The sequence below is a fragment of the Rosa chinensis genome, chromosome 4 (genome assembly GCF_002994745.2).
Source record: "Rosa chinensis cultivar Old Blush chromosome 4, RchiOBHm-V2, whole genome shotgun sequence".
In the NCBI taxonomy this organism is placed as follows: Eukaryota; Viridiplantae; Streptophyta; class Magnoliopsida; order Rosales; family Rosaceae; genus Rosa; species Rosa chinensis.
The window spans coordinates 66,471,385-66,498,905 of NC_037091.1; the positions used below are offsets into that span (position 1 = coordinate 66,471,385).

General features: G+C 37.8%; 6 protein-coding genes across 13 annotated transcripts; 4 read left to right on the top strand and 2 right to left on the bottom strand.

Annotated features, from left to right (window-relative positions):
• The first annotated feature begins 367 nt into the window (after positions 1-367).
• LOC112200618 (TIMELESS-interacting protein) lies at positions 368-2,607 on the top strand. Its single transcript, XM_024341642.2, has 5 exons — positions 368-738; positions 834-956; positions 1,047-1,149; positions 1,890-2,005; positions 2,261-2,607. The coding sequence occupies exons 1-5, from the start codon at positions 421-423 to the stop codon at positions 2,474-2,476; spliced, it is 876 nt and encodes a 291-aa protein (XP_024197410.1). The 5' UTR covers positions 368-420; the 3' UTR covers positions 2,477-2,607.
• A 336-nt stretch (positions 2,608-2,943) lies between these two features.
• On the bottom strand, positions 2,944-4,119 carry LOC112199803 (FK506-binding protein 5-like). The gene has a single exon (XM_024340765.1). The coding sequence runs from the start codon at positions 4,117-4,119 to the stop codon at positions 2,944-2,946; it is 1,176 nt and encodes a 391-aa protein (XP_024196533.1).
• A 1,052-nt stretch (positions 4,120-5,171) lies between these two features.
• On the bottom strand, positions 5,172-7,835 carry LOC112199804 (tyrosine--tRNA ligase 1, cytoplasmic). Its single transcript, XM_024340766.1, has 10 exons — positions 7,216-7,835; positions 6,964-7,111; positions 6,590-6,879; positions 6,401-6,500; positions 6,163-6,268; positions 6,003-6,085; positions 5,785-5,930; positions 5,566-5,671; positions 5,310-5,369; positions 5,172-5,192 (listed from the first exon to the last, which is right to left on the bottom strand). Exons 1-10 carry the CDS (start codon positions 7,833-7,835, stop codon positions 5,172-5,174), a joined length of 1,680 nt encoding a protein of 559 aa, XP_024196534.1.
• A 1,245-nt stretch (positions 7,836-9,080) lies between these two features.
• On the top strand, positions 9,081-15,538 carry LOC112198454 (inactive leucine-rich repeat receptor-like serine/threonine-protein kinase At1g60630). The gene is made up of 2 exons (XM_024339579.2): positions 9,081-11,838; positions 14,300-15,538. The coding sequence occupies exons 1-2, from the start codon at positions 10,494-10,496 to the stop codon at positions 14,962-14,964; spliced, it is 2,010 nt and encodes a 669-aa protein (XP_024195347.1). The 5' UTR covers positions 9,081-10,493; the 3' UTR covers positions 14,965-15,538.
• An 839-nt stretch (positions 15,539-16,377) lies between these two features.
• Positions 16,378-20,332, top strand: LOC112198455. Of its 2 annotated transcripts, XM_024339580.2 has the most exons (6): positions 16,378-16,767; positions 18,439-18,501; positions 18,862-18,966; positions 19,079-19,181; positions 19,310-19,484; positions 19,649-20,332. In XM_024339580.2, the coding sequence occupies exons 1-6, from the start codon at positions 16,744-16,746 to the stop codon at positions 19,707-19,709; spliced, it is 531 nt and encodes a 176-aa protein (XP_024195348.1). In that variant the 5' UTR covers positions 16,378-16,743; the 3' UTR covers positions 19,710-20,332. The 2 variants fall into 2 exon arrangements, with proteins under 2 accessions (XP_024195348.1, XP_024195350.1); XM_024339582.2 differs by lacking the exon at positions 18,439-18,501 and having other exon boundaries at positions 16,389-16,767; positions 19,649-20,331.
• Positions 20,333-22,329: 1,997 nt separating this feature from the next.
• Positions 22,330-27,368, top strand: LOC112197523. 7 transcript variants are annotated; one of them, XM_040518243.1, is made up of 10 exons: positions 22,330-23,407; positions 24,250-24,276; positions 24,459-24,558; positions 24,633-24,704; positions 25,061-25,178; positions 25,833-25,915; positions 26,508-26,569; positions 26,651-26,658; positions 26,809-26,850; positions 26,977-27,368. In XM_040518243.1, the coding sequence occupies exons 1-9, from the start codon at positions 23,043-23,045 to the stop codon at positions 26,817-26,819; spliced, it is 846 nt and encodes a 281-aa protein (XP_040374177.1). In that variant the 5' UTR covers positions 22,330-23,042; the 3' UTR covers positions 26,820-26,850; positions 26,977-27,368. The 7 variants fall into 7 exon arrangements, with proteins under 7 accessions (XP_040374177.1, XP_040374178.1, XP_040374175.1 ...); XM_040518241.1 differs by lacking the exon at positions 26,809-26,850 and having other exon boundaries at positions 22,333-22,567; positions 23,008-23,407; positions 26,651-26,750; XM_024338243.2 differs by lacking the exon at positions 26,809-26,850 and having other exon boundaries at positions 22,339-23,407; positions 24,648-24,704; positions 26,651-26,750.
• Positions 27,369-27,521: the final 153 nt, after the last annotated feature.

Sequence of the window (27,521 nt, forward strand, 5' to 3'; positions counted from 1 at the left end):
TTTTCAATTTTCTCATCCAAACACACCGAAGATGATGGATATTAATTAAAAATGAAGATTTCATAATTTCTAGAAGTCAATTCTCTCGTTTGGTATTCTTGGATTTAAATTTTTTAATTTATTTGTAGAAAAAACAAAGTGAGTAATGAGTTCCTCATTTCAATTTCCCCAAAAATAAGTGTCATTTTGAATTCATTCATGATATTAAATGTTTATTTCTTTATTTATTTCCAAAACAAGGTTTTTTTTTTTTTTTTTCATTTAATTTTCTAAATCCTAATACAAATGGAATTTGCAACCATTTAGTTTCGCGCCACTTGTTCCCGCCAAAAACTTTGAGAAAGAAAAAAAAACAAATAAAAATCCAGAACAAAATTAAACCTGAAGAAAGCAGTTTAGCCCCAAAATCAGAAGAGAAAAATGGAGAAGCCAGCAGCAACGGGATGCTACAAGTGTGGCCGACCTGGCCACTGGTCACGTGACTGCCCTTCCTCCGCCCCCAATTCCAACCCCGATTCCAACCCAAACCCTAACCCTAGGCCCGCCAATCCCAATTCCTCATCTTATGCTTTCAAGAACAGTACCGGCACCGGAGCCGGATCTTCGAAAGGGAAAAAGGTCTCGGCTCCGAAGACTCGGCCGAAGCTGACCCCGGAGCTGCTTCTTTCCGACGATGGCCTCGGGTACATCCTCCGCCATTTCCCTAAATCCTTCAAGTACCGCGGCCGCGGACACGAGGTCAGATCTTCATCTTTTGGTTTTGACGGGTTGAATCGAAAGTGATGGCTATGTTGTGCCGAAAATTATATCAATGTTTTTTTTTTTTTTGGCAGGTTAGGGATTTGGGGAACCTAATTGGGTTGTACACAGAGTGGCACTCTCGTTTGCTTCCATATTACTCATTCGATCAGTTTGTGCATAAGGTGGAACAAGTGGCGGCCACGAAACGAGTCAAGGTATCCGATATCCTCCTCCTCGCTCTTGATTTCAGATCCTTTTTAAAAATTTGCTTCAGATTTTGATTAATTTTCGGTCTTTTCGAGTAGATGTCTCTCAGAGAATTGAGAGAAAGAGTGGCCAGTGGAGGAGACCTAACAAAGTTGCATGAACCGCCAGTTATTGAAGAAGACATTCCAAATGATGAACACGGTATGCTTGTTTTTTCTTTGCAATATGGATACTTGGATAGTTAGATGCCGGCTTTTCAATGCGTTTTTCTTCTTTTTGTTGCTGCTGAGCCTTTAAACAAAGGGAAAGAACAGCATTGTTTTGTTCCTTGAAGTAAGAATATATTTTCCAGGACATGGATTGTAGTATCAATATCATTGTTATGTCGTGCTATGTGTGTCATGTTCTGCTTTTACTATCGAAATTCAGTTTGCATTTTCAAGTTAGAAGTTCTAGACAGATTCATGTTTCTACTAGGAAAAGGCATCCAGGAACAATAAAATAATCTGCCCCATGTATTCAATAAAGAATTCAGGATGCATTTTCATGGATATCTTTTGAGGATTGTGTGGTTCTGATCCTTGTGCCATGTTTATGAATTAATCAAAAAATTCTGCTTGCTGTAACAGACAAACTGACCTTGTTTAACTCTGTAGTCTCCATTGATCCTTCAAGGTCCTACTTTGGAAATCCTAAATCTTAACTAGCTGATTGGAACTAACTTAAGTGTTATTCTTAATTAAGGATCCTTAGAGGTCTCTTGAGGTTGTAATGTAATCAGGAACATTTACATAGAGAGTATATTTACTATAGTCTTTTAACTAAATGGACTGGCTGCTGCCTGGAGCATGATTGATGCTAAGGTGGAAACATTGCTTAGGAATAAAACTTATTTCTTTTTTATTCCACGGTTGATTTCTGATCCAGTTATTTTCCTACAGAAACTTTGAACCCTGAGAGACCATCTGATGACCAGAAAGATCTATCTTCAGGGAACCATGATGATGATTTTATGCAGGAAGATATGCTTAACGAAATTTACAAGAAAGCCACTGAAGTATGTGTTATTTGATTGAACTAGTATTTTCAAGTCTCCTTGAAGTTGTTTTGACTATTTAAGTATTTAGTTATTTACTTGATTTGACCATATATTCTTCTGAAGATGATCAACCCAACTATTTTGAAGTCAGAAATACAATCTAAAGAACATTGAAAGAAAAACTAGAGCAATATTCTAGCCAACTATGTAAACTGAGATAGTATGTGAAACTACTTTTGCAAATTTTGAGTTCTCCCGTGCTTTTTATTGTAGGAACCACCATTGCAGTGTGATATGGTCACTGCTAGCATATCTGCACCAGATAGTTTTCAGAAAGATTTAACAACACAGTTGCCAAATACAAATAATGAAGTTGGTGATTCCAGTGAAAATCAGATGACAGATGAACAGAGAGCCAGAATGGAAGCTAGCAGATTGAAGGCACTTGAGAAAGCTGCAGCTAGGCGCCGCCAATTGCAGGTGGCCTGAAGTTCCTTTGTGTTAAATTATTGTTGAGATGTTTTGGATGATAATTGTACACTTATGGTTATACACCATCAGGCATAATGTAATTTCTTGTTGAGCCCATCTATGAGTATGATAAAAGTTTTTATTTTTCACCAGAATATCTCTTAGTATGTGTTTTTTCTGTTGATATTGGGTTAATGCGAGATTGAAATAAGATATTTAAGATTCTGCCAGAATACGAAATTGGAATTTCTTATATCTAGGCCATTACAACTGAATAGTAACTTGGATAAAGAACACATCCCAAAAAAAGACAGACATTGCAATAAAATGAACGGCAACTCATCTAGGCCATTACAACTGAATAGTGACTTGGATAAAGAACACATCCCAAAAAAAGACAGACATTACAATAAAATGAACGACAACTCTAAAATACGATCTCTAAGAGGAAAATAGAAGCTAGATGATATCTTAAATTCTTAATCTTACTGGAGGGCCAAAAGTTTGTCATTGCCAGTTGGAGCTGGCTCTGATGATGAAGGTGCTCTCTGAATGGTTTCTTCTGAAGAAGGCAGTTTCTCAAGTCCTTCTGATGATAAAGCTTGTTTTCTTTTAGGTAGAATATTCTTGACGGGGAAGCAGCTGGAGATAGTCAACTTAGTTGATTTTGATGGTTTGAGGGGTTGGGTTTGGATGGCATCTTCTTCTGTAGAAGAAGGCAGTTTCTCCTCCTCTGAAGAAGCATGCAGTTTCTCCTCGAGTCCTTCTGATGGTAAAGCTTGTTTTCTTTTGGGTACACGAATATTCTTTAGGGGTAAGCAGTTGCGGAGAGTCATCTTAGTTGAGTTTGATGGGTCTTCTTCTGAAGTAGAGGAAGGTGGTTTCTGCTCCTCTGTTTTAGAAGAAGGCGGTTTCTGCTGCTCCTGCTCCTCTGTTGTAGAAGAAGAAGGTGGTTTCTGTTGCTCCTGTTCCTGCTCCTCTGAAGAAGAAGGCGGCTTCTGCTGCTCCTCCTCCTCTGAAGAAGGTGGCTTCTGCTGCTCCTCCTCTGAAGAAGGCAGTTTCTGCTCCTCCTTCTCCTCTGTTGTAGAAGAAGAAAGCGGCTTCTGCTCCTTCTCCTCCTCCTCTGAAGAAGGGAGTTTCTCCTCGAGTTCTTTTGATGGTAAAGTTTGTTTTCTTTTCAGTACAAAAACATTCTTGAGCTTAAAACTGCTGAGGATAGTCATCTTGGTTGCGCTTGATGGCATTGCAGGTTGGATTTGAGTTGCTTCTTCTTCAGAAGAAGGCAGTTTCCCCTCTAGTGCTTGCCCTTTTGGTGAAGCTTGTTTTCTTTTTAGTACAAGAATATTCCTCAGAGGTAAGCAGCTGGGGTCAGTGGACTTTGTTGAGTTTAATGAGGTGGGTGATTGGATTTGGATGATCTCTTCTTCTTTTTTATCTTCTGTCTTCGCTGGAGACGATGTCAGTTTGTCTTCCACTCCTAAAGATGCTGAGGCTGAGGCTTGTTTTCTCTTTCTCTTCGGCACCTTAATCTTCAGGTGCTTTGGTAAGGCCTTGCTGAGTTCAGAGCCCAGAAGACGTAACCTGTAGAGGACAGTTGAGTTGGGAATCTGGTGGTCTACCACGGTGGTTGATGGTGGGTTGAGGGTTATGGTGGTCGCCATTGTAGACTGGCCGGACACAGCAGGATTTGATATGGGAGCTAGTATGGGAACCTCCTACTTGTATATCGTATTTATAGGATTCTATTCCAAGCTGAGCTAGGGTTCCCTCTTCATTCTGGATTCCCCTTCCATTCCGGATTCTATATTTACTTGGCCCCCAAGAAACCATGTTTGGTCAGACTAAATATACTCAAAGATATAGTCCAAGGTGTGTTTTAGGTAAGAAGCTGCAGGTCTTAACACTTTGAGGATACTGCACTTTCCCTCCTTCCGTAAGCAATCTTTCGTCTAGATACTCCAGAGTACAAGTTTCCCGATTCTCGATCTGTTTCTAGATTGCTAACCAAATCAAAAATTTCAAACAACAGACATATATTTTGAGATCCTTTCTCAGGCTCGGTTACGAATTACCACTAGCCCTTTTGCTTTGCTTTGGACCTCTTAATACAACTGTTCTGTAGTCTCGTCACCAGCTGGCAGTTTTCTTCATAGATATTTACCGGTGGTTGTGGTCCTCGAAGAATACACAAACCAACTCTGTATTTTGCAACTCTTATCAAAATAGAGTCCAAGAATAATCCTACAACATTGTACCAAAATATGAAATTGGACTTCACAGTACGAGAAGATCTCTAATTTCTGAATCAAAATCGAACAGTCTCCTTAGAAACACAATCTCCATTACAGTGGCCACATGGTGTTCATAGTCCTACAAAAGCTGAGAAAAGCTTTAATTGAGGCTTTCCTTAAACATTGTACAGTGTCCAATTTTATTTATTATGCAATAAGCTAGCTTCGTTCTAAATTCTGTTCATTGTGTTGTATACGGATTCCAATTTTACAGATGCACCATGCCAATTTTATTCCTCTGTTTGAACAGGGTACATTACGTTTGAACTCCTTCAATGAAATTTCTGATTACATTACATCGTAAACAAATCCAAAACAAAAATGGTAACTTCTCTATGAAAACAGTAATGTACAGATTCCGACAATAGGTCTTCATAATGCTATCAAACTGTGCATCTTCAAAACACCGGCCATTACAATCATCAACCGGAGACTTCATAGCTCTACAAAACCAGAGAAAATGTAGGTTGAGTTTTTCACCCGTCCTTATACTCTTGGAGTCTTGGCTAACATTGAATTAATTTAGATTAATGTAATCGAAAGGCAAAATAGAAACATACCAAAACACTTTGTAAAAGCTGTTTAGCTGTATCATTATCCTCAAAGTGGTTTCTTACGGGCTGCAGTACGAAAAACAAAGTTAGCTAGCAGTAAATAATATAACTGACAGTGGGGTCCCAGAAGACAGGTCTAATGTACTGGCAAAGTATCCTTTGAACCTACAGATGACGTTCGCAATCTTTAACCTTCATAAGTTATAGCCATGAAATAGAGATTAACCATAACAAAAATCAAAAGATATGGCATGTGTGTTACCTGCAATATTTTGTTAATGGCTTTGGATAAGGCCACTTTAAGGTCATCTGGTTGTAGAATACCACATTGATAATGAACAATCAAATCTTCAAAGCTTTTGAAGGTCCTGAGTTGTGAGGCAAAAACAGAACAGTTACTTAAATATGTTCCAGGAAGAAAGTTCACGGGGTGAATAAGTAAAATCACTTCTATGAAAAATATAGAGTCATTTAAACCTACATAACTCCACCATCCTGTTCAATTTGCTCCACAGCCAATCCATTAAACCAAGGGAAAATGAGGTACTTAATGTACTCCAAACATGGATTCCCTTCAACAACCTTTTCAGGGCAGAAAGCTTCCTTTATCTTCCGATTTACTTCAGCCTAAGAGAGATTCAGTCATGTCAAAGATCAAATTCATACAAGAAAAGCTTAACACCTTTAGTAGCAATGTACCTCATTATCGTTCATGAATATGGCAGAATCGGGAATCTTCTTTGACATTTTCCCCTGCCCTTCCTTCAAACCGGGTAATATATCTGCAAATCATCAATAAAAAAAAAATGTAAGACAGAACATTTAGCACTACAATTTAGTAGATTAGGGTGTTAATTACGGTGTGACAAGACAATAGGCTTGTTCTTCCTCTGGATTTCATCACAGTACTCTCTTGCAAGAATGTTCACTTCCCGCTTATCCATTCCAAACTGGCAGATGTCAGCCTATTTGAATTAAAGCATTTCCCATGAGTCACCAGTTCATTACATTTTTCTTGAATCTCATATAAATAAAATAAAAAACTACCCTTCCATACATTACTCATCATATTCAAAAGTAATCAGTAGAGCAAGGACCTGTAGGAAAAATATATCTGCACATTGCATGGCTAAGGTAGAAATTTGGGACGCATTTAAATAGACTACTTCATCAGTTCGATCCATTAGTTTCCAGCACCTAGATAGGAAAATACAAAAATTTGAGTACAACTTCACCAGATTAGAATCTTAGGCAGTAGTTAGGCACAATATGAACATCATAGGTACCTCTTTAACCTTGCAAGACTATTTTTGTCAGTTATATCTGACACAAGATCCAAATACTCATTTACTCTCGAGCCAACCTCCTTTGAAGACCATAAAATCTCTACTTCGCCATCTTTGAGATTCATCCCCATTGCCTTCCATACCTCAATCATATATAGTCCGACAGTCTCTATCTTCTCCATGTCACCCCCCAACTTCTTGTTCATGCGTGCTAACTGATCTGCAATCAAGATTTTAACTCTGCAGCCGGCGTTAGTCAGCTTGTTCACATTCATCATCTCCATAATTCCCTGCACAGCACATCAGGCATTAACTAAATAAATACAAAAAAAAAAAAGTTGAAAACTACGAGAATAACAAAAGTTGAAAACTACCTCAGCAATGTGCATTAGGCCGGAGGGTTGAAAGCGCTTGAAGCAGATAGGTTCAGGCTTATTAGCTATCAAAGTCTTGAGCTCTTTTTCTTCACTGCAATCCTCTCCCACACTTCTCACCATCCGGTACGTGTTATGTATATTCATTCTTCACCAGAAATCATCACACTCACTTAGCATGAAAGTGTGAACAATTCAAAATCTTTACAAAGAAACCAAAATAAGTAAACCGAAGAGGAGGGGGGATCTCACAGGATAGTATTATTGAGTTTGCGATGAATGAAGTGTTGTCGTGCAAGATTCCACAAGTATCTTTGGCCCTTTGAGCCTTCCTTGAGTACTTTGTTGCCTGCTTTTAATATCAAATCTTCTGCCACATTAGGCCGCTTTGATAACACTTCTTCTTCTTCTTTTCTAGTTACATTACTCGTGCTTGGCTTAGATAATAGCTCTGTTTTTAAGCTTTCCTGAAAATGTCCCAAACTTTGGAGAGGGAGAGATAAACAGGTGGGGATTGTGGACTTGGTTGAGGTGAAGGGTTGGACCACATGGCCCGAATCAGACTCGAGAGCGGTTGCAAGCGATCCATTGTCAACAGTTTGATCCGGCTCTGGTGCTTTGAGTCCGAACCTGAAACATTGGAGAGGTAAGCAGCTGGTGACAGTGAACTTGGTTGCAGCTGAATTTGATGATATTGCTGAGGCTTTTATTCTTCTCGGCACAATAATTTTCAGGGGCTTAAGCTTCGGCAAAGCTGTTTTAAGTCCATAACCAAGTAGATGTAACCGGCTGAGGATAGTAGTACTTGAGTTTGATGTTGATGAGGTCTTGACATTGACATTGTTGTTGTCTACTATTGCTAGGTTTGCCATTGGAAAGCAGGCTCAGTGATCTAAAGCTAAGCTATAATTCTTGGCGCCTAAGAAATTCAAGTAGATCGATACTATAGGATCTTAGGTCTCCCGGCCTGGATCTCCAGCAAAGAAAAAACAAATCTTGCTTAGCTTAAACCCTAAACCCTACCTAAACCCTATTTCTATATAGACTTGTAACTGCAGAATTACACAATAATTACTGATTTTGGATTTATCCCAATTATCACCACTTAATGTGAAATTTCCTAAAAGGTAAGAGCAATATTACATGTTTCCGAATAATTAATTATAACCATATATAATGACCATAATTTCTTTCCTGTGCCAAAAGAAAACTTTTGCTTAATCTCAGCTTTTCTTAAAGTTTGTGTTGCAGTTTTACTTTGGAGAACATTGATCTCGTGCAACTGACGTTGGACCTATTGAATAGTATCCAAGAATATTCCATGCCTAGAGAAATTTTTTTTGACAAAGCGAAGAAAATTACAAAACAAACCCTCTAACACATCCAAGATCTAACTAAACTATTATTGCAAAGAAAAATAAAAAAAACATGAGCAATGATGCAGTAGTTTTTGATGACCAGTACTTAGTGTTGTGCAAGCTGCAGTAATTTGTTCCATGCGTTTGCAAAAAGCTTCTTATTGCAGAGGCAAACAATAAGGATCTCTCGATTCTTCTTCTTCTGATGTGTTGGGGGCTTCTGCAAATTCGATGGACATCATTTTCATCTGATTTTTTACCACGTGCAGTTTTTCGGATCTTTGATCATCACCATATGGAGGGAGTACATATCTACATGTGTAGAATATCTAATAAATAGGATAACATATCTTAAGGTAAGTTAAAAGCTCTTTCGTTTCAAGTAATTGGACTTGAACTGCAATAGCCAATAGATAAGTAGTTGTGGCTTTCGCCTTTTCCCAATTGCATGTGATTTTGACTTGAAGCCTTTAAACATGAGGGGTGTTTCATCCAATTTCAATATATATAAATTTTCATGATATCCTCAAAAATTGTCATTTTACGCTTATAAACAATTTAATATTGTGGCGTCACTTTGATAACATGCATGTTAAAATTTATCACTCACACAATTACTAATGAAAAATACTCATAATTAAGATTTAATTAGATATGACTAAATTATTTATTTACTCCATCAATAAACCAATATTATATGTTGATCCTAAACTGAAGCTGGTTACTAGAGAGTTGTCTAGAATCAGATCATCTCGACTCCTAGATCTCCGGCAACATAGTCGGGGGTGAATCGTCAGACGGAACACGACCACCGGCAACCACCATGATCCACTCAACGACAGCTGGAAGGAGTAGTTGGCTGCACCAAGACACACTGGCATAACGTGAGCTCCTCAACTGCACGGTCCACTTTTTCGCCACGTGTCCGATCTTATTAAATCTGGTTCCAGTGAAGCTGTCATCAGGTAGCCCAATACCTTCAAGCCTTCAACCTCCCTGCATTTAATTTAATTTCTCAGTGCTTCTTGTTCCCCTTCTTCAATTGCTTCACCCATTTCAGACCTCTTTGCATTATTATTGGATCAGACTATGCATGCTTGCAGAGTTGCATGCACTATTCATCTTTAAATTAATACATTTTAATTCTCAAAAAAAAAAAAAAATTTAATACATTTTAAGTAGCTCTCCTCAGTTTTTGACTGTTTACATATTCGATCATTTTCATCCAAAGAAATTTTAAGGCAGGTGTCATTCTTCTAGATTAAAGTGTGTGTATTTGTCCTGAGAAATTCAGATTTTTCTTCAAGTTTGAGCATCTGGGTTTGGTGTCACTGTTTGATTCATCATTCATGGATTCAGAGCCCTGATGATGAATACGAAGCATGGTACTTAGGGGGGAGTGAGTCAAAGTGTTTGGAGTATTTGGATCCCATTGTTTCAAAAGTTTGAGCTTTTGAGCAGCCCGAGAGAGATAGGAAACTAAAACAAAGAGAAAAATAGAAAGGGGTTATTTTTATTTCTATTTCTATTGGTTCAATAATGCCTGCAGGCTTAGTAGCAATATAGAAATCATGGAGAGGAGAAAAGAAACTTTATTTCTCTCGTCTGCAACTTCTGAGGTTCGTTCACGTGAAGCAAATGTCCGTGAATGAGTTAGAAACGAGTCCTCCGAGAAATTTACCCCCCTTTGTTTTGGTGTCTCCATTTGAAGCTCTAGCTCTCACCGATGCAGCTCTCACACCTTAAATGCTGCTCACTCACTCCTTCAACAGTTCAACTACTTGAAAAACCATTATGAGCTACTTTGTCCAATCATTTTTGGCTTGAAAAAGCGGTCAAATGATGAAGAACAGTGATGCGTGGAGTCAAAGATTAGAGCTTGTTCTGAAAATGACTCCAAATTGGGAAATGGTAGATCTCGAGGATTTGGGTTTAGAGAGTGATTGGGGGGGGTCAAGTAGCACAAAAGGTAGTGTCAAGTAGAGGAGAAAGATTTGACCTTTTTGTTTCCTAGTTTAAAGATTCCATTTATGTTCTCAAATTTGAGTTGGGTTTTCCTTTATGATCCCGCTCTTTATGAAACAAAATCAGCAACCCTACCTCAAACATTGAATCTATTCAAGTTCTTGCTCTGAAATTACGCAACCCAAATCCAATCCCACAGATTCTCAAATGGAGCAGCAATACTACTACTCAAGGTACTCATTGTTCTTATTCTTCTCTGTGATTTTACTTCCCCCCTTGGTTCAAGCCGGCGACGCCGAAGCTCTTTTAAGCCTGAAATCGACACTGGATCCGACGAACTCTCTGCCGTGGCGGCAGGGAAGCAATGTGTGTGAGTGGGAAGGTGTTAAAGACTGTATGAAAGGAAGAGTCACGAAGTTGGTGTTGGAGTACTTAAATTTGACCGGCACTCTCGACCAGAAAATCCTGAACCAGCTGGATCAGCTCCGAGTTCTGAGCTTCAAGGGCAACTCAATTTCCGGCCAAATCCCCGACCTCTCCGGCCTCGTCAATCTCAAGTCCCTCTTCTTGAACGACAACAATTTCTCCGGCGTTTTCCCCGCGTCCGTTTCGTCCCTCCACCGCTTGAAAGTCCTCGTCCTTGCCGGCAACCACATCTCCGGCGACATTCCGGCGTCGCTGCTCAATCTCCGCCGGCTATATGTTCTGTATTTACAAGACAATCAGTTCAGCGGCACCATTCCGCCGCTCAATCAAACCTCCCTCCGGTTTTTCAATGTCTCTAACAACCAACTCTCCGGCGAAATCCCGATCACGGCGGCGCTCATTCAGTTCAACGCCTCGTCGTTTTTCGGAAACATCAATGTCTGCGGTCTGCAGATTCACAACAAATGCCAGAACGGCATTGCTTTCCCGCCGCTACTCGGGCCGAGTTCTTATGATGGTAAACCTACAAAGTCGAAATCCAATCGTTCCAAGCTCATAAAAATCATAGCAGCAAGTGTAGGAGGTTTTGTGCTGCTTGTTATAAGTTTGCTTCTATTGTTCCTATTGAGCCGGAAACACAGCCGTCGCAAAGATGCCGAGATCAGAAACAAAGGGGCTGTTCACGGCGTTGAGGGGACGGAGACCGGAGGAGGTGGAGGTGGGGAGGGTCCTTCAGGCGGTGGTAGGGGAGGTAATAACGGTGGAAAGCAAGGGGCGTTTTCGTGGGAGGGTGATGGACTGGGGAGCCTGGTGTTCTGCGGTCCAGGGGATCAGCAAATGAGTTACAGTCTGGAGGATTTACTGAAGGCTTCGGCTGAGACAATGGGGCGGGGTAGTATGGGAAGTACGTATAAAGCTGTGATGGAGTCTGGGTTTATTGTGACAGTGAAGAGGCTCAAGGATGCGAGGTACCCTAGGCTTGATGAGTTTAGGAGACACATGGACTTGCTTGGGAAGCTGAGGCACCCTCACTTGGTGCCTCTCAGGGCGTATTTTCAGGCTAAGGAGGAAAGGTTGCTCGTATACGATTACTTCCCTAATGGCAGCCTCTTCTCACTCATTCACGGTACGTTGTTCATTCTTCATCTACTTTTTTACCTGCCGGTTAAACTTTTTCGTCTTTAGAAAGTCAGATTTTGAAGTTAGTTTCGGTTTTACCAAACACGAGGGGACTTCAGGTTGATCAAAGAAAGAAACTTCCTAGCTATTAGTGGTCATTTAATTGTTTGATTGCTATGTTGCTGTAGGAAAAACATTGTAGTGTGAAATTATTGTTATCTCATTAGTGCTGTGGGGGCACTGAATGGGAATGGTAGCAGTGAATATTTGCTTCACCTGCATTTCTTGGTCCACCATGTTTGGTCCACCATGTTTGTTCCTTGGAAAAATGTTACCAAACTGACCATCAAGTTTTGTGCTTATATTTTTCTGATACAAGAATTTAGAACCATTCCAATTGTATGAAATAAGAGGAGGATTTCTTTGAATTCAGACCATTTTAATCAAACAAACCATCCAAACCAAACCAATGGGGGGGGGGGGGGGGGGGTCTCCTTGAATTGCAGGTTGACCCACATGAATTTACAGTCTGATTTATGCCTGGGCCTTTTAGATCTCATCATTCATGGAGTGACTGTTTTCCGGGTAGACTCAATAAATTTGATTTTCCTTGAATGATTTGCAGACACATTTACACCGTTGATCCGTACCTTGTTCTGGACCCTATAGAATCTGTGGTTCTCTGTCTCTAAGAAAAATGAATAATTAAGGCCCTAATTATTTAGGGACTTGTTTAATATTCTAATAGCAAGGTATTCTGCAAATCTGATTTTACGGGGGTAGTGTCATTGTCATATCATCTAAAAGCATGCTGTATCCTTCTGCAGTTCTGCATCATCAGTACATCATTCTCCAAGAGATCTAGGTAAATAACGACAAGGAATGTCAGATATGTTCCCCGCTCTTTTGAGTTTGTAACGTAATTAATAATTAACTAATAAATCTAAAATCTCAATCTTTGAAAGGAGTTTGCTTTCTAATTAACAGGTACTCATTTATTAGTCTGAGCTCAGCATGTTAGTGCTGTCCCACGGGCTCAGATCTTACTTCTGTGTCTTCATGTTGTATTCCAAATTGGACCATAACAGTATGTTTCTTCTCTTATCTAATTCATATACTTGGCTTCTAGTTGATAGTTGATTCTTGATACTCACAGCTTCTGGGGACGCACTGTTCTGATATGATTGGTTATTTGGTAATGTGTTTCTTTGTTCATCATGGTCTGTTCATATGTTCAAAAAAACAAAGACTGCTTGGTTTTTCTAATACACTAGATTTTCCTGTATATTAATCATTTGAATTACTTTTTGTCAAAATAATCCCCGTTCTAGTGAAGGTATTAATCATGGAGTTTACGAAGACATCGCACTACTGTTAAACTAAGCCTATTAAGACAAGCTTTGGGCCCAATTCATGGCAGCCACTTTAAAATATTCTATTCAAGGAGACTATTAAGAACAACCTTTATCTAATTGAAAAGTAGGAAGAAACTCTTAAGTGGAAGTAGCTGAAGAATTAGCAATTTTCTGCCTTTATATTGGGAACCAGGGTCTAAGAAGTCATTGATTTACAGACCCCTGTTCAATATGTACTACAAATCAATAAAAATACGATTTGACAAAAGAGAAGCTTACAGTATCTCTTTTCTTTTTCTCTTTACTAAATTACAATGTGATGATCTCTTTTTTTTTTTTGAGACCCTTGCACATATATCTCTGTCTAGATTATCTCTTTTCTCTCATTTCTGGGTTGGGAATTCCCCAAAGGTTTTTTATATGGAAAAGTTATTGGTGCTCTTTCCAGTTCCCCAATACTTGCATAAAGTCTCTCATCTGCAATGTATTGTTCACTTGTGGGGACCAAGATTCAGATAAAGTTCTGTTATGTCATTTCGAACTTTTTTTCTTCATTCCTAATTTAGTGTGCATCTGTTGTTTTAGACTGAACTATATATTCAAGTTGAGAGTGGATAAACTTGTCCTATCTTTTGTAAATTACCAGTACCTGTAATCCCCTGGGTAAAGGAGTCTTCAATTTTGAAGTTACATATGTAAACAGCCAAGGCCAAAAGTATCTGTAGGAGGTTTCTAGTGGATTTTTGGTTTTATATTTACTAAAACACTGTCTCATTTTGAGTCCATGTCTGATAAGTTTGAAGTCTCACAGAAACAATGAGACAGTTTCAATCCAAGTCTGAATCCTGCTTCAAGATTGGGGCAAATCCCAGATTGTAGCTAGCTACGAATATGAAAAACAGCCTGTCATTTCTAATTTATTATACGGATATGCAAGTGTGAAAATCTATGTGATGGTGGCTTCAACTAGCTAGATAACAATCTGCTTAACTTTTTGACATTGAAGTTTTATACCATTTGAAGCTAAATGAAAATAATATGATCAAGATTTACTAAACTATTACTGCCTTGTCAATTTTATGTTTTACACCGCTTCAACCTATGATTTGACAGGTTCAAGAACTTCAGGAGGCGGGAAGCCTCTGCACTGGACATCATGTCTTAAAATAGCCGAGGACTTGGCAAGTGGTGTGCTTTATATCCACCAGAATCCTGGCTTAACCCATGGGAACTTGAAATCCTCAAATGTCTTGTTGGGTTCCGATTTTGAATCATGCTTGACGGATTATGGTCTCACTTTATTCCGAGATCCTGATTCACATGAAGAACCTAGTGCAACCACTCTCTTCTATCGTGCCCCTGAATGCCGCGACGTCAGAAAACCATCCACACAACAAGCAGATGTATACAGCTTCGGCGTCCTCCTCTTGGAGCTCCTAACCGGAAAGACTCCCTTCCAAGACCTCGTTCAGGAACATGGCTCGGACATTCCAAGCTGGGTCCGTTCAGTTCGCGAGGAAGAGACAGAGTCGGGAGATGAACCTGTCAGCTCGGGCAATGAAGCATCAGAGGAGAAACTTCAGGCGCTTCTTAATATCGCAATGGCTTGCGTTTCAATTACACCAGAGAACAGACCTACAATGAGAGAGGTTCTGCGGATGATAAGGGATTCAAGGGCAGAGGCTATAGTGTCTTCGAATAACAGCAGTGATCATTCACCGGGGAGATGGTCGGATACTGTTCAGAGCTTGCCTAGGGAAGGACACCTGAGCATTTGATTCAGTAGCTGGCGAGCTATATATAATGGCATGCATTTGAGTGGTCATTAGTGATCGAATCGATTAACTTGGCGGCTTGTTAAAGTAAAATGTATTCAATCTGATTTTTTTGGATGGAATTGGAGCGTGGTTGATTCTTGTACCAGTACTACTAGAGCTAGGAGGGCGCTCTGGCTGGGTGTAAAGGTTTTTGTGATTTTCATTCTCGTTGTAATAGCTAGTTTGCATTTTGTAAAAGTAATTCAATCAATGAGGTTTGTATCACCTTATAGGTAGAAGTTTTCCAACAATATTCACAAGCATTTTGGAAGCTAAGGTTCTTCTTTTTTCATTTCTCTAACTACAATGGGATATGACTCTGCTTTGCCAGACAGAGTTAAGGTTTGCTTCGAACTACTAGTGGGTAAATACAGGGAAGAAGAGAAGGCGTATGGTTATGAATCATCCATGCATGATTTTGTAAATAAAGATCGATCTGGCTTTCATTGTTTTTATTGTTATTTGCTTTATTTCTTGATATGTACTGAATGTTGTGTCAGTTCATACCAACTGAATCGATAATATAATTGATTTCTTGTCGAGATTCGATGGGCGTGCTGTTTTTATTAGAAAATAATACTTGTACGTGATCTTGAATCTAATTTTCTTTATTGGGTTCGTTTGTAGCTGATCGATAGCTCTCTGTAGTCTGGACTCACTTCAAATCACTCTGTTAATGTTAATGTTAACTATTAACTTCTAATGAAGAAGCCGGCATATAATATCTAGTTTTTATTTAGTCACTTGGAACAGTTCTTGTATAGCTGAAAAGACATGACAGTTTTGTTACGTCAAAAACATAGATTATGACATATGTAATTTCCTGACAATGACTGAATGCATTCACGCAAATCTGTATATTCATTTCTCTCGGAAAAACATGGAGAAGCAAGGAAAGAATTAGTCATAAAGAAAGAAAAGGAAAAGAACAAGCCCGCCATATTGTCAAGCCGTGTGCAGCCGGAGATGTTTGCATGTTTGCCAGGTGTGCTGTGAAAGCAAACCCAGTCAGTCCAGTCTCAGATTTTGTCATTCAAACACATACCCAATCCTATTACCAAAAAAAAAAAAACACATACCCATTACCCAATCGAATCCTATCTTTAATTAATCAAAAGGGTTTCTTTACCATTCATCAAAATCTAGCTATTAATCAAAACTCAATGATTTTAAGTCTCTAATTAAGTGGCAGAGATTTGCAGACACACACAATCTGCAACGTATGTGGTGTTCTGATCTTGCTTGCTGAGCTTACCAATTTGACATAAAATAATGACCACAATATATATATATATATATATGTGTGTGTGTGTATTTATATGATACATGTATGTACGTGATAATAACTTGATTTGTTTTTGCCTAATGGTAGTGGCAAAAGTAGAGATTAGGAATTAAACAATGTCCATTTGTAGTCCATGACTTGTAGCAAGTATATATGTGTGAAGATTAGCATTCCTTAACTATTTTATATATATAAGAAGTTGGCGTGTAATATTCTGAAAGTGAGTCCGTGAGTGAAGAGAGAGAGAGAGAGACAAAGACAGAGAGAGATATTGAATCATCCTAGATCAAACCTCGTCCTCCTCCTCTGTTTCTTTGAGTCTCTCAAAAGCTCTGATCGATTTAGAGTGAAAGATTGAGAAAGCTGCTTAATTTGATCATTCGATCGAAGAAGACGAGGGTGGTCGAGATTCGTTCGAGGGGTTATTGATTCTTGTTCTGAATTGAATTGGAGAGATGGCGGAGGAGACATTAACACAGGTTGGTCTGCTCATTCATTTTCCATTTTCATTGTTTTTGTGTTCTTCAATTTCTTACTGAGAATTTTGATAATAAACTGAATTTTTACATATACGTGGAGCTTGTATATATATTTTGTCTCCGACTTGAATGGTTTGAATCACATTTATACGTGTTTGTTAGATTTTTCAGAAAATAACCCACCTTTGGTTTTGAATTCTTGATTCATTCATGTTGTCTGAGACTTTTGTGATCGATAATGATCAATTTGAAGTTTTCAACTTTTAAGGTAATGGAATCTTTGCTGTTTTGCATAAAAGCTAATACAGACATATATGATTAGAAAAGCTAATGGTACTTGATTAGTTAAAATTTATCAGTCAAATTTTAATTTCACCCCCTAATTACATTTCAGGTATAATGTTAACTTCTGCATCCTTTAACTTGAATCAATTTTGAAATTTAGTAATTCACAACAGAATCAAGCAAACTGTATTATTAGCATGGCAGGGACCTCAAGACTGAAGACTTTCTCTCCAGACATATATATTTACATGTTTCTTTGTGCATTTGTGCTATTTAATACTGTACATTATTTTAGACTGACTCTGTTTCTTGTCTGTATGCAAATTTCAAAACCTCAAGCCCAGTTAAAACTTGAAAGACCAAACTAACCCTCTCCTTAAATCTCAATCTAAATTAGCTGGACAACCTACCTTCCTGCAGCAATTGAAGGGATTCTGCAGAACACTGTGTGTCTAGTTGAGTCCAAATTAGTCAAACAAAACAGAATAGTAGAATACATGAATCCATATGCATATATGTCTATATCAATTATTGAACCTGTGAACCCGCGCTAACAAACAAGCTTCGGTAGTACTCATCCCACTGAATAATTTGAGAGAAACAGATCACCAGCTTAGCCTTAACCTTGTGAATTTGATCTTAGCTTGTACTATATACATTTGCAATTCTGCACAAGTATATACGTATATATCGTTGTCTTTGTTGTCCAACTACGGCAAATATAGCAACTATCTTATACATTTGGCTTGACGATTGAATCTAATTTTGAGTTTTATATTAATAATTAAGGTGCATGTGATTCTATGATTGCCATTATAATTATATCGAGTATTAGCTGATAAGAATATCATGCATGACAAGCTTTTCTGCATTTTCGTGTGCCTCGGGTTTGTCACATCACATGGGACTTGTCCAAGAATTAGGTGCAATACACTCTTAGTACAAGTGTAAGAAATATTCTAGTTTACTGGTGATTAGCACATGCTTGATGCAGTTAGCTAGCTAGCTAGCTGCATTATTCATCTATTTTCATTTTGGGCTTGTTTTCTCTAATCAGTAACAACAAAGTTATTGGTTCTTTGTCAACTTGCTCAATTTGGTTTGACTTAACAAGGACAAATTTATTTGGTCCTGGTTAGTGGTTGTATGGGTGACATCTTCAACAAAGAATAATATACTCCAATAATGTATACCACACATCTGACAACCAAGTGATAATGACTGAAGGTTTGTCTGTCAATTTTTTTTTTTCCAGGTACTTCTGTCCTTCATAAGGTCTTTACTCTAACAACTGTCAGTCAACAACCAAAAGTAAATTATGCAATTGCAGTAGTCTAGCTACCTAAATGAGAATTTGAGTTTTTTTTTTTTTTTTTTTCTGATCAGAAACTAGAGATCAGCTGGTGTAATGTTGTACTGACTGTTCCAAGCATATGTCAAGGACTCATGGTGAGAAAGAGGAATAAGAACACTAGAAAAGTGAAAGCCCTCATCCACACTTGATTTGCATTTGTTATGCATGAGTAACAATTGAAAATTAGTTTAGAAGCTCTTAGCTGAAGAATGAAAAAAAATTAACCCTTCTACTTCTGTATAGAAAACCAGGACCTCAGAAAGTTAGACTAACAACAATTTCTTCTATTAAATTCTAAACACTTTTATACACATATTGATGGTGCGTTTTGATCAATGGATAAATAAATAAAGTTGCTGCATGTATGCTAACTGAGAACATTTGTTTCATGTGTCTGTATCCATCAATATACTGATGATTTTTGTTGCCCTTTTATCTAATTTCAACATGTACAGAATAATGACACTAGTGCTTCAGATCATAGAACTCCAAGTGTTGTGTTGGATATTGAGAGCCTTGCACAATCTTCAGATTTCTGCTCAGGGAGCCCCAAAATGACTGTGAGTTGCATTCTCTTCATTGTCAATCTCAGAAGTCCTCATGATGTAACTAGCCAGCAAACTTCCTCAGGTTTCTCATTAGTTTACGTTAGTTTGTTTATTTTCCTCTTAGAGGGCACTCTCGCGGAAATGGTCTTATCGAGCAGAGAGATCGATTAACACTGATCAGGAGGAAGACACAGATCATGAACCAACAAAGAAACTTCTAGTGAAAGGTATACACCAAGACAATTTGCCATCTTTTGTTCTAAAATAAATTGGTAGAATGTTCAGCTAGAATCATCATCCTCTTGGCTTAGATTGCAATTTAATGTTTTGTTTTTTAATCTGTTACCCTTGACAGTGAACTCTCAGTTGGAGACCTTGAAGCCACCATTGATCACCTCAAAATCATTGCCGTCAACCTCACCTACTCTAATGGGTACTAATCTGCTGGATACAGGGGATGGACGGAGCAAGAGGTTTAATCGCTTTATGACCATCAACCCTCGGAAGATCCTTCTCATATTTGCAACCATGTAAGTCCTCCACATAAATTGAATCTCCCTCAAGTATGAATACCAGAGGATGATGACTTTTCATAAATAGTACCTTCGGAGCAGATTTACTTATATACTTTCAAAACATATATGATCTAAATTTATTCATTCATTGATATAGCTTGTGCGTTTTGTGGCTTCAGGTCCAGTATGGGCACATTAATCTTGATATACTTCACACTCGCCATTAACCGGACAGTTTGAAAGATACATTGATCGATGGAGCATACATAGATATGAAATTGAAGCGTATTCTCTAAGTAATTTTGTGCTGTACTCTTTCTTGGTGGCTGTGCTGGGGATAACAACCATTAACTCCATGAATTGATGATCCGTCCTGCAGTACTCATGTGTCTAAGTCTAACGGTTGATCTCTCTCTGTCAGTTAACATCAGATATCATCATATCAGTGCTGTTAATGTCACTGGCACCCAAATCAAAATGGGGATTGGTCCAGCTTTTCCGGCTCACCAAGCAGTTTTTCATTTTGGTGCCTGCAGATACAATTGGTTCAGTACATACCTTCATCTCCTGCAACTAGATGTTAATGTGCATGCATTGCTCCAAAGCTACTTAGCTAGCTAGTTAATTTTGTTGTGGTTAACTCTTGTTTACTTTTATTTTCTCAATGTTTATGAATCCTTGTTCTCGAAGCAAGGGGTTTTGTGCATCGAAAAGTCTGATTTCTCAGTCTCATTTCAAGGTGTTACAACATTTAAAACCATTCCAAATCTCCAACAGTATGAGATGACTGATATCTTGAGAGATTATTGTATAAACAGCTGTTGTTTGATATGCGGCCAAATCTGTGTGTTTTTTTATTATTTTTTTTAAACTTATTGGCGGGTTAGTAATTAGCACCTAAATAATATATTCGAGTTCCAGCATTTCTATAACTTAAATAATATCCTTTAAATGCCATAGAATAATTCAGGCGGATATTCTCTAAGGTCTCACTGAGAGAAATTGTAGCTAGCCGAGTCATAATCAAATTTACTCTGTATGGCCCTTAATGGCAAGTAATCAATGAAATTTACCACTGATTGGGAATTTGGGATTGAGATTACTAACTGATCGATGTGCTAGCTGACTCGACTCTGCAAGACCAATAAGGAAAATAATCTCAAATTCTATCCAAAAAAAAAACCAAAAAAGGAAACTTGTCAAATAAATATTTACCAGAGAGGATTGGGGTTATGATTGTGGGCTAATTAATGAGTTTGATTCTGTAATCCTATAAATTTCACAACTTTATGCCTTTTTAATTATTGTTATGCATACATTTTTTAATTATTGTTATGCATGTTCATCATCTGCTTCTTCCATATAACCTTATTAGTTTCTTAGCGAAAACTTGGACCAGATCATACTAACTTTTTCTTTTCCTATCCATTCTACAAGCTCGTATTCTTCTTATCTCCTTGATCTCTAACAAGGTATGGCCATTCTATACGTTACTTTCTTTACTATGGGTTTAGAACAGTTTGTATTTATTTGTTTTGGATATTGGTTATTGATTTTTACGGTTTGAACATGAAAAAATTAATAATTTATACGTGTGCCCCTGTTATGTCATGGATTATGTTTTCTCTATTTTCGAGTTTTAGGGTTCAACACTAAAACGAATTTGGAGTTGGGGACTATTTTGCATGGCCCCCTGGAGGTTCAATAGCGAGCCGATCCATACAAACATTACTAAGAATAGACGATCTAGACTAATTGTATATGATAATTGTTGAATAATTCGTCTTATTATTTTGTTTGTGAAATAGTACATGTTGCTACCAATACCTACACCAAAACTCGAAACTTCAACATTCATGTTTCAATCTAGAAGCAGACTTTTTATAAAATGAAGCTTATTATAAAATTAACTTAAATTGGGTTAGTAAAGCTTGATCATGAGTTTGATTTCTCTCTAATGTAACCTACTAAAGAAATAAAGAAACTTAAGCTTATGAACTAAATCATGCATGTGCCTACGACTTTTTAGATCCTAAAAATAGTTAGAGTAGCATTTTACTTGCTTAAGCACTTCATTGCAGTACAAACAAAAGTCATATTACTAAATTCATAATCCCAAAAGAAATACCCTATGAAGTACCTATAATTCTATCCTTTTTTTTTATAATACAAATTAAACAACAAAGCCACAAAGTAGCCAAATCAGAAAAATCAAAGTAAAGAGCATGAAAGGACAAAGTAAAGAACAACCTAATTCAACCAATAATTCTACCCCTTTGGCACTCTAGAAAGTTTATTTTTTTTTGCTTTAAATATTAGTATATACTAAGATTTATCTTATTGTAATATTGATTGGACCAGCTGAATTTTCATTAGGGTGATTTACACTATGCAGAGAGAAGATGAATTATTACAATCTTATATATCAAATCTCACCGGACACTGGAGAATGGTGGGTCATTACTCATTAGTCATTACATGTAAGAACTTTTCTTTATGAGCATTACATGAACAATTAAAAAAAAAAAAAACAATATAAAAGAAAAAGTTGATGAAAAAAAAAAGGTGAGCAGAAAGGAAAGGTGGAGAGTCCACAATAATTGGCATCAAATGCTTATGGGGATTCGCACTGTTGCTGAATTCCAAGATCTGCAACCAGAAAATTAAATTATTCAGCTTTACAAAAAAGAAAAAAAAAATAATAATACTAAAAATCCTAAAGCCCTCAACTTTTATTTAGTTGCTCCTCCTTTTCTTAGCTCCCTCATTGGCTGAGCTCCAAGCCCTCTGAGCTTTCTCTTTGTCTTTGTTTAAAGAGAGGAGAAACAAACAAACAAACAAACCACTCCCCCATAGCCAAAGGCTCAAGCTTTTCCAAAATAAATAGAGAAAATAAATAAAATAAAAAAATGGAGGAAGAAAAAGAAATGGTAATAACAAAGAGAGAAGAAAGTAGCAGGGTCCTATAGGAGGGAGCATCAGTACTAGAAGAAGTAGTAGTAGTACTACTTGCCAGAAAAAATAATAAGAGTTGGGAAAGAAAAAATAATAAGAGGAGGGCCAATTAGGGCTCCCGTCGGAAAGTTGAACCCAAAAAGGTAACGCCTTTCTCTCTCTCTCGCTCTCTCTGTCTCTCTCTTACTAGCTAAGCTCTAAGGTACCCACTTGGCCCATTACCCGCCATTTGGAGCTTGAGGAAGTTATTGGGTTGAGGAATTTTTCATGTGTTTTGGTGAGTAGAGCACGGAAGGCGTTGTCTTTAGCTTCTGGGGATTGGAGTTTGTGAATTTGGGGCAAGTTCTCTGTTTTGGGGGATTTCTGTGCTGAATTTGAAGTTTCTGTTGGTAATTTTCGGTTATGGTGGTGAGCTGAGCTGTATAGAATCTAGGGTTTCTGGATGAGCTCGGTTTTGTGGATGCTTGTGCTACTCTAGAGGTGTGATTGGTTTGTTAGCGTTGGGTTTACGCGATGGGGAATTTCAATTGCTTGAGAAAGGTTTGTGCTTTGGTTTGTTGATTGTATGCTCTTTCTCTGTTAGAGTGAGGGATTTGCAAGTCGCAAGTTGGAAGCAAAATGGCGATGGAGTCGAACACCGGGTTTCTACATGATGACACTTTTGGCTATGGCTTGAACCGGCACGCTATATCTTTCCAGTCTGGAGCAATAAACAGCAGCTCGGAGATGATTCCGATGGGGAATTACTTTAGTACTGACCCGGTGATGGGGATGGGGATGGGGATGCAGATGATGTTCTCTCCGACTTCGGGGTCAGGCATGGGCATGGGCATGGTCAACCACAGTCCTGCAATTAGTCAACCCGGGACTTCATCAGGGTCTTCTCTGCTCGTTGATTCCGTACCGGGCCTCAAGCATGACACAGGCTTGGCAGTTGAGTGGTCTTTGGAGGAGCAATACAAATTGGAGGAGGGCCTTGTCAAGTATGTCCTTCAGAATCCTAATCTCTCACACTGTTGTGTTCTATTAAGTGTGCAACAAGCATGTATAATTTCTTGCTTTAATGTTCATGCTGTTTTTGTCTTGCCCCTGTTGCTAAACTTATGATCTCTTACAATGCAATTAAGTTTGGTCTATCTTGGAGACTCACATAACTGCTCTTCGTGTAACGAATGAAAATTTGGTGGTCACCCTCAATGTTACCGGATAGGTGGAACAAAACGGAAACGGGTACTTGAAACGCTTGTTTCTAGTGTACCGTACGTTTCTGTAGTACAATTATATAAAACATATCATTAATTATCTTCATCATTGACTTGAGAGGTTAATAATTGAGTGTTTAAGTAACCCAGCATGTTCCCTTAAGCTTTTAATGCTAATATATAATTATTATTGGATGATGGCTGCATAATAAGCAGTCTTCATATTCCATACGGTAAGTCGAGCGTCTGGGATGTGTTTCATACCGTGTTTGGGTATGATAGTTCGGAAACGGGAAACAGTGGGGGTTGACCGTCTTCAGTAACAGTGGTCATCCTCATAGACTTGTTGGAAGTTTATGGCCTCTGATTGTGCTCATAATCTTGTAGGGTTTATGCTCGTTTACATTATTATCAACATGGTACTTGCATGGTTTGGTTTGATTATTCCTTATAACCAAGTTTTTTTCACAAAAGTAACCATTTCAATGCTGAAGTAGATTGAATTTTTGTTGCCTTAAATTCAATATTATAACTGATTAACTGTTATCTTAATATGGTGAGTGTCATTTACTCTGTGTTTTTAGAGTTTAATATTCTTGTGCCATTTTTGTTTCTAAATGTAGATTTGCTGATGAACCAAGTACTATGAGGTACATAAAGTTGCGGCAACATTGCGTGATAAACATTTCTGTTTGTTATGTGACCGTTACGATTGTGATCTGAAATGGATTTCTTCAACTTTATTTTCTATTGCATAGTTATCTTTACTATAGTGACTTGCGTTCACGTGTTCTTAAAGTTTCGTTTCTTCTGTCACATTTTTTTATTGTAGATATGCTGATGAACCGAGTATTATGAGGTACATAAAGATTGCGGCAACCTTGCGTGATAAAACTGTGCGTGATGTTGCCTTGAGGTGTAGGTGGATGACGGTAAGCTCTCAAATCTTTACTTAGAGAATTAAATAACAAATTATTCTTTAATCCATTGGTTGAGTAAAAAGTAGTTTGATGTTTTGCAGAGAAAGCGGAGGAAACCTGAAGACCATACTACAGGAAAGAAGGGCAACATTAGGAAGGTATCTTGGTGAATTTGGATAAACTGTGTGTATTAGTAGTAAGATGAACTTAGTTCACCTAAGTCATGCATTTAAAGGGTCTTAGTGGAATTATAACTGCGTTGAATGAGTCTTCCGGATTGAACATTGTTGTACTTGTATCCTAACCGAGTGTTTATTGAATGTTGAAATTGGAAATCTTCAGTTGTATATGTGAATTTTGGTGTAGTATTGGTTCGAATTGTACTTCAAGTTAATTACTTAAGCTGTAACACCACAAATGGGTATCCTGTTCTAATTTATTGGATAAGTGGTTCATATCTTTTGGATCTAATGTTGATTGAAGAACCAGTATTCTAAAGATCAATTTTCTTCAGGATAAACTGGTAGATTCATACTCCAAGATGAGCATACCCTCAGCTCCACAACACAACATGGCTGCATATTCTCTTATGATGCATCGTATGAACCAGAATGAGCGTTTGCAGTGTGAAGGTTAGACAGACATCATAATTCTGACCCATTGTTACAATTTTCTTTATTTGGGTTTTCCATCTGTCTGTCTTTAGTAAATTGTGAAGTGCTAAGAGGAATGAACTTCTAATTCTCCTTATTAAGAAATTTTCATACAATACAATAGACATTTTAAGCTTGTCAGCTGGACTCTATTCTTGAGTGGTGCATTACTCTGCAGGAGCTAATTGAACGTCATTCTCAACACCTTGCTTTTGTATGGCTTTGATACCTGTATATTTATGGATGTGTTAGAAATAGAGTCCAATTGGAATCACTAAATAACTCTCGCAATGTGTAAAGAAAAAGAAGTCCTAAATGGGTGAAGTTAAAAGGGGAAGACAATAGTTAAAACTGAACTCCAAAGTTTGAAGTGAACAGAAATACAATGAAATAAGAGTTACAATGCTTACAGATCCCAAAAGTTAATACTTGCCACACGAGGGATTGGTTATATTTAGGAAACATAACCAAATATTTTGAAAAAAAATACTTGTGCATTGTTATTTATTTCCATTACTCTATGGCCTTTGAGACCAGCATATGCATATCATTTTTCACCCTTCTTCTGACCATATTGAACGTCAAATTGCCTTTGATAGTTTCGTTGAGGTATTGTTTTTCGATTACTCTCAGGAATAAGTGGGACAGCCAAGCATTTATTGGACCAAAATGCTCAAGCTTTTAATCAAATCACAGCTAACCTTTCTACGTACAAGGTCAGTGACTTGTTGTACATGTTGAATATTTTGAATCTAATTTCCCTGTCATTGCTCCTCTAACAAACAATGGAGGTCACCTGTCAAAATTGGAAAGGGGATGATTTATGTGAACCTTTGTTATATCATGGGCAATTGATGTATTATGACAGAAACATTTAGTGCTTCCGCTATTGTGAAATTTAAATTTGGCTCCTGATCAGCATATATTGAATTGTTATATGAAATAATTGACTTCATTTCTGTAATTGTGTCAAGCCTACCCTTTCATTTTAGACTTGATATAATCCAATGCTTTAAATATGAGTCTTGGCCAATGCTAGGTTTTTTTTGTGTTTTGTCGGTTTGGAAGATTCATTTAATGGATGAAAGTTGGTTATTCAACCTATCAGGTTCAAGTAACAGTCTGGTGATTCTAATATGATGATTCTTGAAAGGAGTATTTTGTATGCATGTTGGTCTATATCTTCTTCACTCTAATTTTCCATGTGTTTGAGTGACGATGCGCTCATAATTTTTTTCGGCATATTGGCTTGCAATACATGTTTATTAACACAAGTAACATGGTGCTGTTATGTCTTGTCACAAACAGTTACAGGACAATATTAACCTCTTCTGTCGCACAAGGAACAACTTAACTGCCATCTTGAATGAGTATGTGCATATATCTTCAGTGTTAATTGTGAATGATGCTAACTCGTCAAATTTTTGATAATTTTGTTTTACTTTTTGCAGCATGAGAGGTATGCCTGGCTTAATGAGCCAAATGCCGCCACTGGATGTATGCATAAATGAGAACCTTGCTAATAGTGTTATCTTGCCTAATACAACTTAGGTAAGCTTATGAGAAATGACATAAACTGACTCATATTTCTCTTATTGTGCATTGCCAGCAAACTTGTGAGAGGGGGAGGAAGAGTGTTTGTCATCCATAGGTTGATGATTGTCTCCTCTTTCCTTGCTCGTGCATACTATGAATTCTAAAGCATTAAGAAATTTTGTTAGATTATTTATGCTTGCAATCTTTCTGATTTCTGTTTTAAAATTGCCAATGCAAGCAGACAAATCAACATCTCAAAATCCTGGACTGCCTCATTGTCTGAGCGCACTGTGTATGAGTTTGCTTTTGTTGCCGGGAAGCAGAGTTGCAGATATCTGATGAGGCTTATGCAGAACCCTACTCAATTCTTGGCCTCACTGTCATTTGATCTTAGTGCCTCCAGGCCTGGATCCTTGTGTTGTGTCTAATTATATATTATGTACCCTTATTCTCATTGTGCAGGAAATAAATTAATATATAAGTATAGTTGCAGCAGCAGGAACTTTTGTCTTTGTAAATTTCAATTTATAACTGCTAATTGTACCACTTCACTGCTGTTGGCTAGCATGGTTTGATTTGTTGGTTTGACCATTTTCTTTGACCTTAATGAAGTACTTTGCAGTTCGATAACCATGTAAATCCGTCTATTCAAAAAAAAAAAACGATGTAAATCCGTATAATGAGACATGAAGAGAACCAGGTCTAGTTGAATACGATATGTGACGGTCCATTGACATTGCTTTGCCTTTATAATCCATGTTGTGAATAGGCTGAATGCGCATGTTG

Excerpts from the sequence above, each read along its gene's own strand:
- LOC112200618 (XM_024341642.2), top strand. The coding sequence starts at position 421 with ATGGAGAAGCCAGCAGCAACGGGATGCTACAAGTGTGGCCGACCTGGC. Across the intron at positions 1,150-1,889 it reads CATTCCAAATGATGAACACG|AAACTTTGAACCCTGAGAGA; the intron begins GTATGCTTGTTT and ends ATTTTCCTACAG. Across the intron at positions 2,006-2,260 it reads TTTACAAGAAAGCCACTGAA|GAACCACCATTGCAGTGTGA; the intron begins GTATGTGTTATT and ends TTTTTATTGTAG.
- LOC112199803 (XM_024340765.1), bottom strand. The coding sequence starts at position 4,119 with ATGGCGACCACCATAACCCTCAACCCACCATCAACCACCGTGGTAGAC.
- LOC112199804 (XM_024340766.1), bottom strand. The coding sequence starts at position 7,835 with ATGGCAAACCTAGCAATAGTAGACAACAACAATGTCAATGTCAAGACC. Across the intron at positions 6,086-6,162 it reads GCCTATTGTCTTGTCACACC|ATATATTACCCGGTTTGAAG; the intron begins GTAATTAACACC and ends GATGATTTGCAG. Across the intron at positions 5,672-5,784 it reads GAACAGGATGGTGGAGTTAT|GACCTTCAAAAGCTTTGAAG; the intron begins GTAGGTTTAAAT and ends CTCACAACTCAG.
- LOC112198454 (XM_024339579.2), top strand. The coding sequence starts at position 10,494 with ATGGAGCAGCAATACTACTACTCAAGGTACTCATTGTTCTTATTCTTC. Across the intron at positions 11,839-14,299 it reads CCTCTTCTCACTCATTCACG|GTTCAAGAACTTCAGGAGGC; the intron begins GTACGTTGTTCA and ends ATGATTTGACAG.
- LOC112198455 (XM_024339580.2), top strand. The coding sequence starts at position 16,744 with ATGGCGGAGGAGACATTAACACAG. Across the intron at positions 19,182-19,309 it reads AAAGAAACTTCTAGTGAAAG|TGAACTCTCAGTTGGAGACC; the intron begins GTATACACCAAG and ends TACCCTTGACAG. Across the intron at positions 19,485-19,648 it reads CTTCTCATATTTGCAACCAT|GTCCAGTATGGGCACATTAA; the intron begins GTAAGTCCTCCA and ends TTGTGGCTTCAG.
- LOC112197523 (XM_040518241.1), top strand. The coding sequence starts at position 23,043 with ATGGCGATGGAGTCGAACACCGGGTTTCTACATGATGACACTTTTGGC. Across the intron at positions 23,408-24,249 it reads TTGGAGGAGGGCCTTGTCAA|ATTTGCTGATGAACCAAGTA; the intron begins GTATGTCCTTCA and ends TTCTAAATGTAG. Across the intron at positions 25,916-26,507 it reads CTAACCTTTCTACGTACAAG|TTACAGGACAATATTAACCT; the intron begins GTCAGTGACTTG and ends TGTCACAAACAG.